The sequence below is a fragment of the Ranitomeya variabilis genome, chromosome 2 (genome assembly GCF_051348905.1).
Source record: "Ranitomeya variabilis isolate aRanVar5 chromosome 2, aRanVar5.hap1, whole genome shotgun sequence".
NCBI classification, from domain to species: domain Eukaryota; kingdom Metazoa; phylum Chordata; class Amphibia; order Anura; family Dendrobatidae; genus Ranitomeya; species Ranitomeya variabilis.
The window spans coordinates 83,955,317-83,968,451 of NC_135233.1; the positions used below are offsets into that span (position 1 = coordinate 83,955,317).

At 50.3% G+C, this 13,135-nt stretch overlaps 1 protein-coding gene across 4 annotated transcripts in view; it reads right to left on the minus strand.

Moving 5' to 3' along the window:
• ANKEF1 (ankyrin repeat and EF-hand domain containing 1) overlaps positions 1–12,002 on the minus strand; it is a 141,365-nt gene extending 129,363 nt beyond the window's left edge. The window contains exons 1-2 of one of the 4 annotated variants that reach the window (XM_077282609.1): positions 11,718–12,002; positions 3,697–3,750 (exon numbers count right to left, since the gene is read on the minus strand). In XM_077282609.1, the coding sequence (XP_077138724.1) occupies positions 3,697–3,750; positions 11,718–11,784 (121 nt within the window). In that variant the 5' untranslated portion in view covers positions 11,785–12,002. Of the gene's footprint in view, positions 1–3,513; positions 3,610–3,696; positions 3,751–11,717 lie in introns of those variants that run through there. The other 3 variants (XM_077282611.1, XM_077282610.1, XM_077282612.1) reach the window with 3 other exon arrangements.
• Between the last annotated feature and the right edge of the window lie 1,133 nt (positions 12,003–13,135).

Consider the following 13,135-nt stretch of genomic DNA (forward strand, 5'->3'; position numbering starts at 1 on the left):
AAAGATGGCGACGACGGGAGCACCGCGTGGGAATGACCCGACTCGGCATGAGGCTGCAAAACCCGACACAGCCCCGGATACGCCATCGTTGCGGGAACTGACCCCTGTGGAGCCACCGATGGGCCGACCCCCCAGGCCGCCGTCTGAAGCGTGTGTGGCTGCAGCCGAAGCCCGGCAGATAGCCTACCGCCTGGAAGCCGATGCCCGTGTGATCGCTTGGCTGGGCCAACCCGCGGAGGTTCGCCTGTCTCCGGTGTCCCCTGCTTCCTTCATCCCGGCCGCGGCGGAGTGTGAGCTGCAGGCACAGAGCCTGAGGATCCTGCCGGAGGCAGAACACCTGCAGCACCTGATGACGGCATGGTGGAACAGACCCCAACCGGCGCCCCAAGTTGATCTGACGAGCGTCGCGGAGACTCCACCGTCACACTGGGGTGTTGTGGTGTCCTTCAACTCCCGGAAAGGAAGGGGAGTTATTCAAGAGATCGGGGAGCCGTTACAGGTCCGTGTCGACCGAGAAGAAGTGGAGCCCTGCGGGGGAAGGTATGATTCCGACCTGGAGCCTGGCGACGCAGTGACCTACACCCGGTGGAGGAGGGAGGTCAGCTGGATAGCTCGGGGCGTCCAGCGGTGTGTCGCACTCCAGGCCGCTACCGGGACATCTGAGGATGATTCCCCTGCAGAGAAGGCGATGGAACCTGTCTCCGTGGAACCTCCGGGAGCCCAGGCTCACCGCGTGCCCCTGGGTCGTGTCTGCCCACGAGTAAGGAGGGCATCCCGACGAGGGATCCTGTCGTTGCTGGAGCCAGGACCGGTCCTTGTTGCACCAACGCGACCCGTTGGCCGGGTGAGGCCTGGGAGGAGACCGTCCCCTGCGCAACCAGAAAATGAGTAAGCGAGAATGCTTTATTGATTGTAAATAGTTAACTGTTTCTGCTGTTTTGCTGCTAAAACCCGACTAGGGTTATTCTTAAAGGGATCCCTTTGTTGACCCGGGATCCCTATTGCTTTTTGTTTGTTTTCTACTGTTGCCCCAGTTATCAAGAACTGCTGAATCATGAACAATGCATGATTACAAACTTTTTGTACATAGTTTGCACCTTCTTAAAGGTGCTCTCTACTGGTTTTACATAAAGAAAGGACTCTTTGCGAAGAAACTGTTCCTGGAAACAGCACCGGAGTCCTTGCTGCGAACAGACTTGCAGCTTGAGAAGTTGCACTACCTCATAGAGACTTGGTTCCCTCTTAAAGGGAATGTTCACATGTTGCACTTACGAACAGTGTTGCCTTAAAGATGGTAAAAATGGCAATAATGTCTTGAAAGAAAAAGTTAAATGTAACTGACTAGTTGATTGTAAGAAATGTTTGATAATGTTGATAGAAGAATGAGGACAGAAAGTGAACCCGTACGGGGTTAGTCAGTGAGTCCTCCTAGGAGCCATACAGAGATGGCTCAGTAATCTTGAACTGAAAGATGGATGATATGTTCTATACTGTGTATAGTAGTGGAAAGACAGAAGGCCCGGGTGGAAAGGGGTGGTCCTGTAACAGAAAGGAGAGGCAGCAGGCCTGGAGCAGTTAGGACAGGCGGTCCTGCAGACTTAAAGAAGGAGAATGTAGAAAAGTTGATTAACCTTATAGTGTTTTATAAGAAGGTCTTTAGTGGATTCAGCGAGTACGTCCTTAAAGGCAAAGTTAAATTATTGTTCAAAAATTTTGCACTTAGTAGAATACCCGGTTGGGTAAGAAAAGTTATCCATAAAAAGTTATTTAAAAGTATTTAACCATGTTTGTAACGTTCAAGTGTCCTCACCTCCCATAAAGGGAAGCTCTGTTAAAAAGTTGACTTGTACTTGCATTTTCAAAATTGTATGTCTTTTTGCTGACATGTATTGTTGTTTTCTTCCCAGTCCAGGAGTACTGGATTTGACCGGGGGGGAGTGCAGCGCCCCAGAGTCCTCGTCGTTGCAGTACTGTTGCTCCGCCACTAAGGGTGGCTATGGTACGTCTGATGGCACTGAAGGAGTTCATCTGACCAGGTATCACATACACCAATACACTTCACAGTCTGGCCTCCAGGGGGAGCTATGGGTTCTATGTATTAGGCCACTCCTCACAGTCTGGTAAAACTGGGGGTTAGGCAGGAAGTTAGACAGAAAGCTGAATGGGTTGGAACCAGACAACACCTTGTGGCAGAGGGTGTTGTGGGGGAAGATTCAGAAGGGTCCCTGTCAGGGGTGGGATCCTGGCAGAGGCCTAGCGAACAGAGAGAACGTTACGGGACCGCGCCTGCACGATATAGCGGCGGTACCCCAAGAAAGGACAAGAAGCGAGGTTTATTGTGCTGAGTGAGAAACGAGATCAACGCAACAAGGAGAAATACCAGTAGGAGTCGTGCTGTAAGACCGAGGCAACATCCTATTGAGGCGCAAATAACCGGTGGCCGGAACGCCGAGGAAGTATAGAGCTCTAGGCATTACTTCAAACCAACGGCAGGGCAGTGAGTTATAGGCTGGCTGTCTCACCTAAATCATCTACGAAGACATAGGGGGCAACCTTTGGAGAGGGGCGACTCTAGGGTCCCGGAAGAGCTCCGAGCCTACCCGTCATACGGGTGCGTCCTACCATAAGATCTGGGGGGACGAGAAGAAGAACATCAGAATCGAGTTGTGAGGGAACACGAGAAACAGACACAACAGTTGTGGGGACTACCCTGGGGTGCTCAGCAGGGGAGGACCACAACACACAAGCGCTAGAAGGTAGGCACAGATTTCCACCTGCAAAGGGAACTCTGGAGGTGCCATCGGACCGGCCGGACTTGCGCAGCCCAGTTAACCGTATTCCGGACTGAGGATCTAGAAGCCTTCAGTAAAGAGGTAAAGAGACTGCAACCTGGTGTCCTCGTTATTTACTGCGACCGGCACTTCACCGCACCATAATATCATCACCATACCTCCACCTTCATTGTACGCCCCTCAGCAGGGTCACGGACCGGGCCTAGCCACCGTGACAACCCCAGAACAGAGACTCAGAGGCCCGGTACCGGGTACCCCTCGGCCCTGCGGCAGTGGGGGCGCTACAAACTGACGCCTGCAAATCAGTAAATTAACTCTGCCTTTTGTAACCAGATCCAACAACAAAATTGCTAGCCCATGAGATTAAATGGTAATAAGATTAAATGGTTACGATTAAGACCGGTACATGGTCAAAATGCATAAACATGATTTTACCAGCCTCTTTGTATAATGCACTATTTAATAAGAATAAAACAAAGATTGGAATTGTATGATACCAACAGCTTTCTTTCTTCCTATTACCATGAGACAACCCCTTTAAAGGCTACATAACTTTGCCATTATGGAGATAAAATTGATAAATTGTTGGTGTGGGTTCAGGACTTGGGCTCCCGAGTGATGGGGTGCCATAACTTCTGCATCCCTTCAAACTTGGCAGCCTTATGTAACACTAGTATCCCCCTGCCTCTGCTCCTTGAACCCGGCAGGGACAGCTACTTACTTTCTGCCTAGACCGCCCTGCTGCATCTCTTGCTTTTCCTTCTATGTCTCAGGGTCTGCGTGCACCACGCAGGTTTTCTGGCAAAGTGCTTAGGGCACACACGCACTTCCTGTCTCTTAAAGAAACAGTGCACATACTCCTAATGGAAACAAATGGAGAAGGGGAAAAGGAGAGTCAGCTTACCATTGATGCAGCCACAATCCTGCTGAGAAGCGCATAGAAAAGCCGGGGATCCAGCTGAGACAAACAAAGAGAAAAAATCCAGCATAGAAGCAGGTAACTAAAATGTCCAATTTTATTAAAGAAATAAATCACATCCAGCCATAAAAACATGGTAAGTGCGGTTCTGGTCACAGTGGATACAACTGACCCGTTTCAGCTCCAATGAGCCGTATTCACGGTTGTTTAGACAGTGTGAACAAGCACGGCTCTGAGAATAAAAGTTTGTCAAGCCACACTGGAGCGCCCCCACACCGCCGCAGGGCCGAGGGGTACCCGGAGCCGGGCCTCTAGGTCTCAGTCCTGGGGTTGTCACAGTGGCTAGACCCGGTCCGTGGCCCTGTCTGTCAGTGGGGGACGTCCGGTGCAATAAGTGATGTTGTAGCGGTGCAGTTGTGGGGTGCAGGTCGCGGTAAATAACGAGGACACCAGGTTGCGGTCTCTTTACCTCTTTACTGAAGCTCTCTGGGTCCTCAGTCCGGAATACGGCTCACCAGGCTGCGCAAGTCCGGCCGGTCCAATGGCACTTCCAGAGCTCTCCTTGCAGGTGGAAATCGGTGCCTTCCTTCTAGCGCTATGTGTTGCAGTCCTTCCCTGCTGTGCTTACGGAAAGTACCCCACAACTGTTGTGTCTGTTTCTCGTGTTCCCTCACAACAACTTAATTCGCAATGATCTTCCTCGTCCCTCCAGATACTATGGTAGGAACGCACCCGTATGACGGGGAGGCTCGGAGATCTTCCGGGACTCTATCTGCGCCCCTCTCCTGTTGGTACCCCCCTTTGCCTTCCTGGGTGATGCGTGAGACAGTCCGCCTCAAGCTAACTGCCCTTCCGTAGGTCTGAGGTATGGCTTGAAACTCTTTACCTCCTCGGCGTTCCGGCCACCGGTAGTGCGCCTCAGTAAGGTGCTGCCTCTTTCAGCACAACCCTCACTGGTATCTCCTTTCGCTTGATTTCGTTTCTCACTCAGCACAATCTATCTCGCTTCTTAGTCCTTCCTTGGGCACCGCCGCTATGCTGAGCAGGCACGGTCCCTTTACGTTCTTTCCATGCCAAGCCTCTGCCAGGATCCCACCCCTGGCAGAGACCCTACAGTCTCTCCCTTCACAACACCCCCTGCCACAGGGTGTTGCTCCGTTCAATCCCGTCAGCGTTCTCTCTAACTTCCTGCCTGACCCCCAGTTTACCCACTATGGTGGGGAGTGGCCTAATGAATAGCACCCTTAGCTCCCCCCGGAGGCCCAGCTGTGAAATGTATTGGTGACTGTGATACCTGCTCAGAGAACTCCTTCCGTGCCATCGAACGCAGCATGGCCCCCCTTAGTGGCTGAACCATGCTACTGCAACGACCAGGACTCTGGGGCGCTGCACTCCCCCCTGGTTAAACACAGTACTCCGGGACTGGGAAGAAAAACAACAATACAGGTTAGCAAAAAGACATACAATTTTGTTGAGTGCAAATAACAATAAGTATACTTAAGTAGGCTTCCCTTTATGGGAGGTGAGGACACTTGTAACGTTACAAACATAATTAACCTTATAATTTACAGAGTATAAATAACTTCTGTTACCCAACCGGGTATTCTATTTAGTACAATTTTTGAAATAATAACTTAACATTGCCTTTAAGAAACTCACACTCTTAGTCTATCAAAGGCCTTCCTATAATCACATTATAAGGCATTTCAACTTTACATTCTCCTTCTTGTGAACCTGCAGGACCGCCTGTCCCTACGGCACCAGGCCTACTGCCTCTCCTTTCTTCTACAGGACCGCCCTGTTCAGCCAGGGCCTACTGCCTTTCGCTACTATACACAGTATAGACATAACATTCCTTTCGGTTGAAGAACTCTGAGCCAGCTCTACTCGGCCCCTTTAAGGACTCACTCTCTAACCCCTACGGGTTCACTCTCTGTCCTTAGCAATAAAGTAACTTTTCAATGGGGACGCAGGGTTTACCTTCTATCCTCACCCTCATTATTACTTCTCTTACTTTCAACTGTGCAGACCTCTACTTCTACCCCTACGGGCTCTCTGCATCTTTCCTGTCTTCAAAACATTATTCAAATTTCACATTTTAACAAATTCAACACATATAACTTAGCATGTAAAACAGTTACATTTCTTTTCAAGGCATCATTATGGCATTACTGTTCTGCAACAGTATCTCTCTCAAGTTCAGTTTCTCACATCCCCTTTAAGAGGAGACCAAGTCTTTCTAAGGTAGCTCGTCTCCTCAGCCTACCGGCCCATGCAAAGGTTCCGGCATGGTATCTTCGCAAAGTGTCTTTAACTAGAACCGGTAGGAAAGGTATCTTCGCAAAGTGTCTTTAACTCAAACAAATAGGGCAAATATCTTCGCAAAGTGTCTTTGGCTAAAACCAGTAGGGAGCACCTTTAAGAAGGTGCAAACTATTTACAAAGGAAGTTCGAATCATGCACAGTCCATGATTTCTGCAGTTCTTTAAACTTGTGCAAAAATTTTAGGAAAGGAAAACAAACAAAGAGGATCCCGGGTGAACAGAGGGATCCATTAACCCTGGGCGGGTTTAGCAGCAACTTAAAGGAATAAAAGACAAACAGTAACTATTTACATTTTCCTAAAGTAATAAAATCTTACTGGGGTTCTACGGGAGGTGACCTTCTTCCTGGCTTCACCAGACTCACAGATCGGCCAGGTGAGCCAGGACGCCGTTCTGGTCCCAGTAAGGATAGAATCCCTCTCCGGGAGGTCCTTCTCGTCGGTAGGCATACCCGCCTCTCCGGGGCGCGGTGAGGTCGAACTTCCCCTGGTTCCGCGGGATCAGGTCCCGCTGCCTTTCCTCCAGGACTATCCTCTTCTGGTGTCCCAGCAGCAGCCTGGAGGGCGACACATCGTTGGACCCCCCGGGCAAACCAGCCCGTCTCACTGGTGTTCTTTCTCCACCTCGTATAGGTGACGGCGTCCCCCGGCTCCAGATTGCAATCAGACCGCCTGCCAGAAGGTTCCACCTCTTCTCGGTCCACCCGGACCTGGATCGGCTCCCCGATCTCCTGTATGACCCCTCTCCCTTGCTGGGGATGGAAGGCCACCACAACACCCCAGTGTGAGGGCGAAATCTCGGGGACACTAACCAAGTCCACTTGTTCTGCAGGCTGGGGCCGGCTCCGCCACTCTGCCATAAGGTGCCGTAAGTGCTCCGCATCCGGCATGATCTTCAGACCCGGTGCAGGTAGGGCGCCTTCAGCTGGGTCCGGGTAAGGAGCAATGGGAGACAGCTTAATCTCGGTGGGTTGGCCCACCCGGGTGAGCACGCGGGCATCGGCCCTCAGTCGGCGGGTCAGCTGGCGGGCCTCGGCCGCAGCCACACGTTCCTCCGATAACGGCGTCGGAGGTCGGCCCATCAGGGACTCGGTAAGGGTCAGACCTCCCAGCAGCGGTGCCTCGGAGCCTATCTCTGACGCCGCGGCCTCAGACTGAGCCGACTCAGCTCCGCGTGGTGCTTCAGGTGCCGCCATCTTTTTCTCCTCTCCCGCGTCTTCTTCCCGCGGTCTCTTTACCTCTTTACTGAAGCTCTCTGGGTCCTCAGTCCGGAATACGGCTCACCAGGCTGCGCAAGTCCGGCCGGTCCAATGGCACTTCCAGAGCTCTCCTTGCAGGTGGAAATCGGTGCCTTCCTTCTAGCGCTATGTGTTGCAGTCCTTCCCTGCTGTGCTTACGGAAAGTACCCCACAACTGTTGTGTCTGTTTCTCGTGTTCCCTCACAACAACTTAATTCGCAATGATCTTCCTCGTCCCTCCAGATACTATGGTAGGAACGCACCCGTATGACGGGGAGGCTCGGAGATCTTCCGGGACTCTATCTGCGCCCCTCTCCTGTTGGTACCCCCCTTTGCCTTCCTGGGTGATGCGTGAGACAGTCCGCCTCAAGCTAACTGCCCTGCCGTAGGTCTGAGGTATGGCTTGAAACTCTTTACCTCCTCGGCGTTCCGGCCACCGGTAGTGCGCCTCAGTAAGGTGCTGCCTCTTTCAGCACAACCCTCACTGGTATCTCCTTTCGCTTGATTTCGTTTCTCACTCAGCACAATCTATCTCGCTTCTTAGTCCTTCCTTGGGCACCGCCGCTATGCTGAGCAGGCACGGTCCCTTTACGTTCTTTCCATGCCAAGCCTCTGCCAGGATCCCACCCCTGGCAGAGACCCTACAGTCTCTCCCTTCACAACACCCCCTGCCACAGGGTGTTGCTCCGTTCAATCCCGTCAGCGTTCTCTCTAACTTCCTGCCTGACCCCCAGTTTACCCACTATGGTGGGGAGTGGCCTAATGAATAGCACCCTTAGCTCCCCCCGGAGGCCCAGCTGTGAAATGTATTGGTGACTGTGATACCTGCTCAGAGAACTCCTTCCGTGCCATCGAACGCAGCATGGCCCCCCTTAGTGGCTGAACCATGCTACTGCAACGACCAGGACTCTGGGGCGCTGCAACACATACTCCTAATGTGTCCCCAGCCAATAGCTTGGAGGCACTTAATACTCAAGGCACCTCCACCTGTTGGGAGGTGCCTGAGCAACAATTGTAGTCAGTACGCAAGCTTGTTATCAGGTCCCTGTACCAGTCCAGTTAAATCTGTACCAGTACCAGTTCTGCTTAAAAGTATCAGTCTTGTCTGGACAATTCTGAAACCACTCCAATGGTACATGAACCCGAAAGTGCTCCAGTGGTAACTGATCCCGAAACCGCTTGGGTAGTACCTGAACCCGAAACCCACACTACTAGATCCAGTTCCAGAGTTTGTCCCATCTGAACAAGTATCTACATCAGTGACATCTGTATCTGGTCCTGCCTTGGACTCCGAGTCAGTTTCTGCTGTCCTGACCCTTGGAGTCAGTTGACACGGTATTGGGATCTGTCCTGGAGTAGTACTAGGTGTTCATGCGGGCTCAAGTTTTACCCAGTGGCCAGTCAGTCACCTTCACCAGGCTCTCCCCGGTCGGGGCGCAGTGGGTAGATGATCCACGAGCATGACACCTTGTAGTTCATGGAATCAAATGAGGTGTCAGAAATCTTTAATGGATCAAACTTGTTTTCCAGCTTTTATCAGTAAATTGGTAGGTAACCCACCCCATGATCCCTGCAATCACATTTTCTGACATCACAAAATGAGAATTATTGTACATTCAATTATACAGTTCCATAGAGTTGACACTCCCATCAAAGTTATTATCCTCTTAATATATTTCAATCATCATATTATATAGCACTGTGTACTTACAATTGCTCATTTTGCCTTTCTACCCAGTAGATTCTTCACTTTCCTCTGCTCTATATAGAACAGTAAGTCTGGGAAAAGAGACTCCCTGATTCTACATAGAGCTTAGGATTCAGCTAGTCAGTTTTTAATCAAGTGATGTCACAGACCTAATGGAAAAGTGAAAGAATAACTGCGTGGAAAGGCAAAATGAGCAATTGTAAGTACGCAGTGCTATATAATATGGTGACTATAATATAGCAAAAGGATAAAAATTTTGATGGGAGGGCTTCTCTAATTTACCTTTTCATTAAATAAATGAAGTAAGAACTTTTGTTAGGGGATGAAGAAACAAGGATGGCTACCCTTTCTCTCACTGGTTCTCAAACATGTACATCACTGTTTATTTGTTTAAAAATGTTAAGACAATACAAATAATTGGAAAAAGAATTAACTTTTGAGGATGGCATTCTTTCTCACAACCAGCAGATGGTGCCACTATATAAGTAATACAACTAATTGTCTTTATAAGAGAACATACCAACAAAACTTTATTTATTTATATATTTATTTTTACGTAATGGAATTGAACCAGAATAAGTTTCAATAAATGACAAAAAGCCAAGAACCTGCAACCTACTGGTGCAGGTGTGATGATGTTTCCTCTGTATGTAGATGACATACATATTGTATATTACATATCCCTTACCATATATTCCTTACAGTGTGGAATAAAATATCCCAGTGAGCCACAAATAGGTCTTCAAAGACTGTTGGTAGAGGGGATTCCCATCTAAGCTACTGATGGCATAAATCTAGGATAGGTTGTGAGATTGCAGCCTCTAGTGGGAAGGTGCCCCCACCATTTATGATAACAGAAGGGCTGATTACCTATTAAATGTTTGGTTTTTTTTGGACAGAACTTGGGAAATGAAAGTAACTGAAATTACTTCCTGGCTGGTAGCAGTGCTGGGTGGAGGAACTACTAAAAGATCGTCATCCCCTTTCTTGTAATCAATGCGGACCTCAGCAGTCAAACTCCCAGTGATTAGCCGTGTTGGCATATCCTTGTGACTTTAATAGGCAGAGGAGGGTCCATTGCAAATCTAACTGGGTGCCCCTACTATTTCTGACTCATGCCCCCGGTATCCTGGGACTTTGGCTTGGAGCTTATCACCTGCCACGAGGTTATGCATCTGGCGTTTAGTGCTCTAAACATTCTCGCATAAAAAAATATAGGTAGTAAAATTGGCATTGGGAGCATTGTGTGAATGATGCAGGGACAGTACACCTGTTACTGCACATGGGTGTACTGTCCTGGGCCTCAATGGGTTTTGTCATTAAACTACGCAAATTGTCTCTTCAGAGAGGAGGAGGACTAGACCTCTAGCGCCACCTATTAGAAGCAGGCAGCGATAGGTGGCGCTAGAGTTCTAGCCCTCTTCCTCTCTCAAGAGACAATTTGCAAACCCCAATATTCCCATTGGCCCCATAATAGCTGCATTTTGAACAGGAAACATATGGCCCTGTAATAATCAGTGTCAAACTGGGCACCTAAGCTGAGGGGGCTCGTAGCAGGCGTCCGCCTACTTCTCCCATCATGCGTTGTATAGACAGGGATCACATGCGGAGCCCGCTGCATATCTGATGGATGCCAGCTGCTTTACACAGCAGGCACTGGATGAAAATTGCTGCGACTGGAGCTACATCTGATCGCAGCAGTTTAACCTCTAAGATGTCGTGGTAAGCAGCGACCTTGGCATCTAAGTGGCTTGAACGGTGGAGTCGTGCCGTCACACACTTTGGGTCCACATGATGCAATCATGGCAACCTGATGGGTTAATGGCAGCCAGGGGCCCCAATATGGACCTTTACAATGGAACCTCTATGCATGTTCCTGCTCCTGACGGTGTGCTCGGCGGGGGGCACTTTAGTGAGAACCCAGGGTAAGCTGTCCTGTATAATACGGCACAGTGGGTGTTCTCACACCGGTATTGGGGGTAGAAGTCTGCCGGTGAGCTAATTACAGGGCCTAATTGGCACAAAGGCCGCATGAGGTCATGGCGCCTCGACTATGTGATGCTCCTCGGCCAATCAGACCTGGAGGTGCTGGAACTTGCACCCGGTACAAGCTGGACCTCGAGTTTGGGCGCCGGTCACATTTCCTCCATCACAGTCATCTTGTTGTTATGTCGTGTGACTACACGTCAGCCACGTACCACAGACACAACAATGGAAACGGCCAGGAGAGTTTTGGAATTGTTTTCCATGCACCAAAAGAAGATTCATGGGTGATAAAATTAGTGATGAGTGAATATACTCGTTACTCGAGATTTCTCGAGCACGCTCGGGGGTCCTCCGAGTATTTTTTAGTGCTCGGAGATTTAGTTTTCTTGCCGCAGCTGAATGATTTACATCTGATAGCCAGCATAAGTACATGTGGGGGTTGCCTGGTTCCTAGGGAATCCCCACATATATTTATGCTGGCTAACAGATGTAAATCATTCAGCTGCGGCAAGAAAAACGAAATCTCCGAGCACTAAAAATACTCAGAGGACCCCTGAGCATGCTCGAGAAATCTTCAGTAACGAGTATATTCGCTCATCACTAGTGATAATAAAATGTGTCCAATCCCTCCCATTTATCAGAAATGTAAAGTTTCTGTAACCTCTGGTCCAACACAAAACAATCTATGTGAGAGTCTTCTCCTCATCAGACGTCCCTGCTGTATCCCCATTACATATAAGCTGGTTATTACCTGCCTGTAGTCGGGGGTCCCCGGCCTCCTCCTGCCCGGCCTCAAGGTGCCGGAGACAGGGCTGCATCCCTCCAGCCGGAGCCGAGTGGTAGGAAAGACGCGGAGCGCCGTCACCATAGTAACCGTGATACACAAGCAGCTGTCTGCTGGCACACTGCGCGTGCGCGGCCTGGTGTGCGCATGGCGCATGTGCCGGCTCAGTGTCCTCAGTGACAACCCTGTGACCGCTCCCCGGGGCTTCAGTCCCCACTGGAGGCACAGCCGTGTGCAGCTATAGTGTCGCTGTATTGTTCCCCTCAGCACCCGGGCATTCACCTCACACCGCAGCTGTGCAGCCTGTAGCCTCCCATCAGGCCAGGCTTGTGCTGGAGAGGTGGCCATGCTGTTATTATCAGCTCCCTCTAATAACGGCTGCAGTTCTGTGCCATCTCCAATAAGGCTACTTTCACACTGGCGTTAACTGCAATACGTCGCAATGCGTCGTTTTGCCGAAAAAACGCATCCTGCAAAAGTGCTTGCAGGATGCGTTTTTTCTGCATTGACAAACATTAGCGATGCATTTGCGACGCATTGACACGTCGCAACCGTCGTGCGACGGTTGCGTCGTGTTGTGGCGGACCGTCGGGATCAAAAAACGTTACATGTAACGTTTTTTGCTCCCGACGGTCCGCTTTTTCCGACCGCGCATGCGCGGCCGGAACTCCGCCCCCACCTCCCCGCACTTCACAATGGGGCAGCGGATGCGCTGGAAAAATGCATCCGCTGCCCCCGTTGTGCGGCGGAGACAACGCTAGCGTCGGTGACCTCGGCCCGACGCACTGCGACGGGCCGGGCCCGACGCTAGTGTGAAAGTAGCCTAAGGCTACTTTCACACTGGCGTGGTATGACGCACGTCGCAATGCGATGTACCGACACAAACTGTGAGTTAAAAACACAACGGGGGCAGCGGATGCAGTTTTACAGCGCATCCGCTGCCCCATTGTGAGGTGCGGGGAGGAGGGGGCGGAGTTCCGGCCGCGCATGCGCAGTCGGAAATGGCGGACACGACGCACCAAAAAACGTTACATGTAACGTTTTTTTGTGCCGACGGTCCGACGCAACCATCGCACGACGGTTGAGACGTGTGGCAATGCGTCGCTAATGCAAGTCTATAGAGAAAAAACGCATCCTGCAAGCACTTTTGCAGGATGCGTTTTTTTCCAAAATGACGCATTGCGACATGCGTCGTACGACGCTAGTGTGAAAGAGGCCTAATCTGACTCTCTGCAGCTCTTCTTGTCTTAACACTTTTGCAACCTTTTTATTGCACCCAAAATATCTGCAAATCCTGGTGATTAGACCCTTCATTTTGCAGCTATTGTCCTTTTTCTTCCACACCTTCTTTCAGGAGCCTTGTAAGGGCTTGAGGTTTTTCTTTT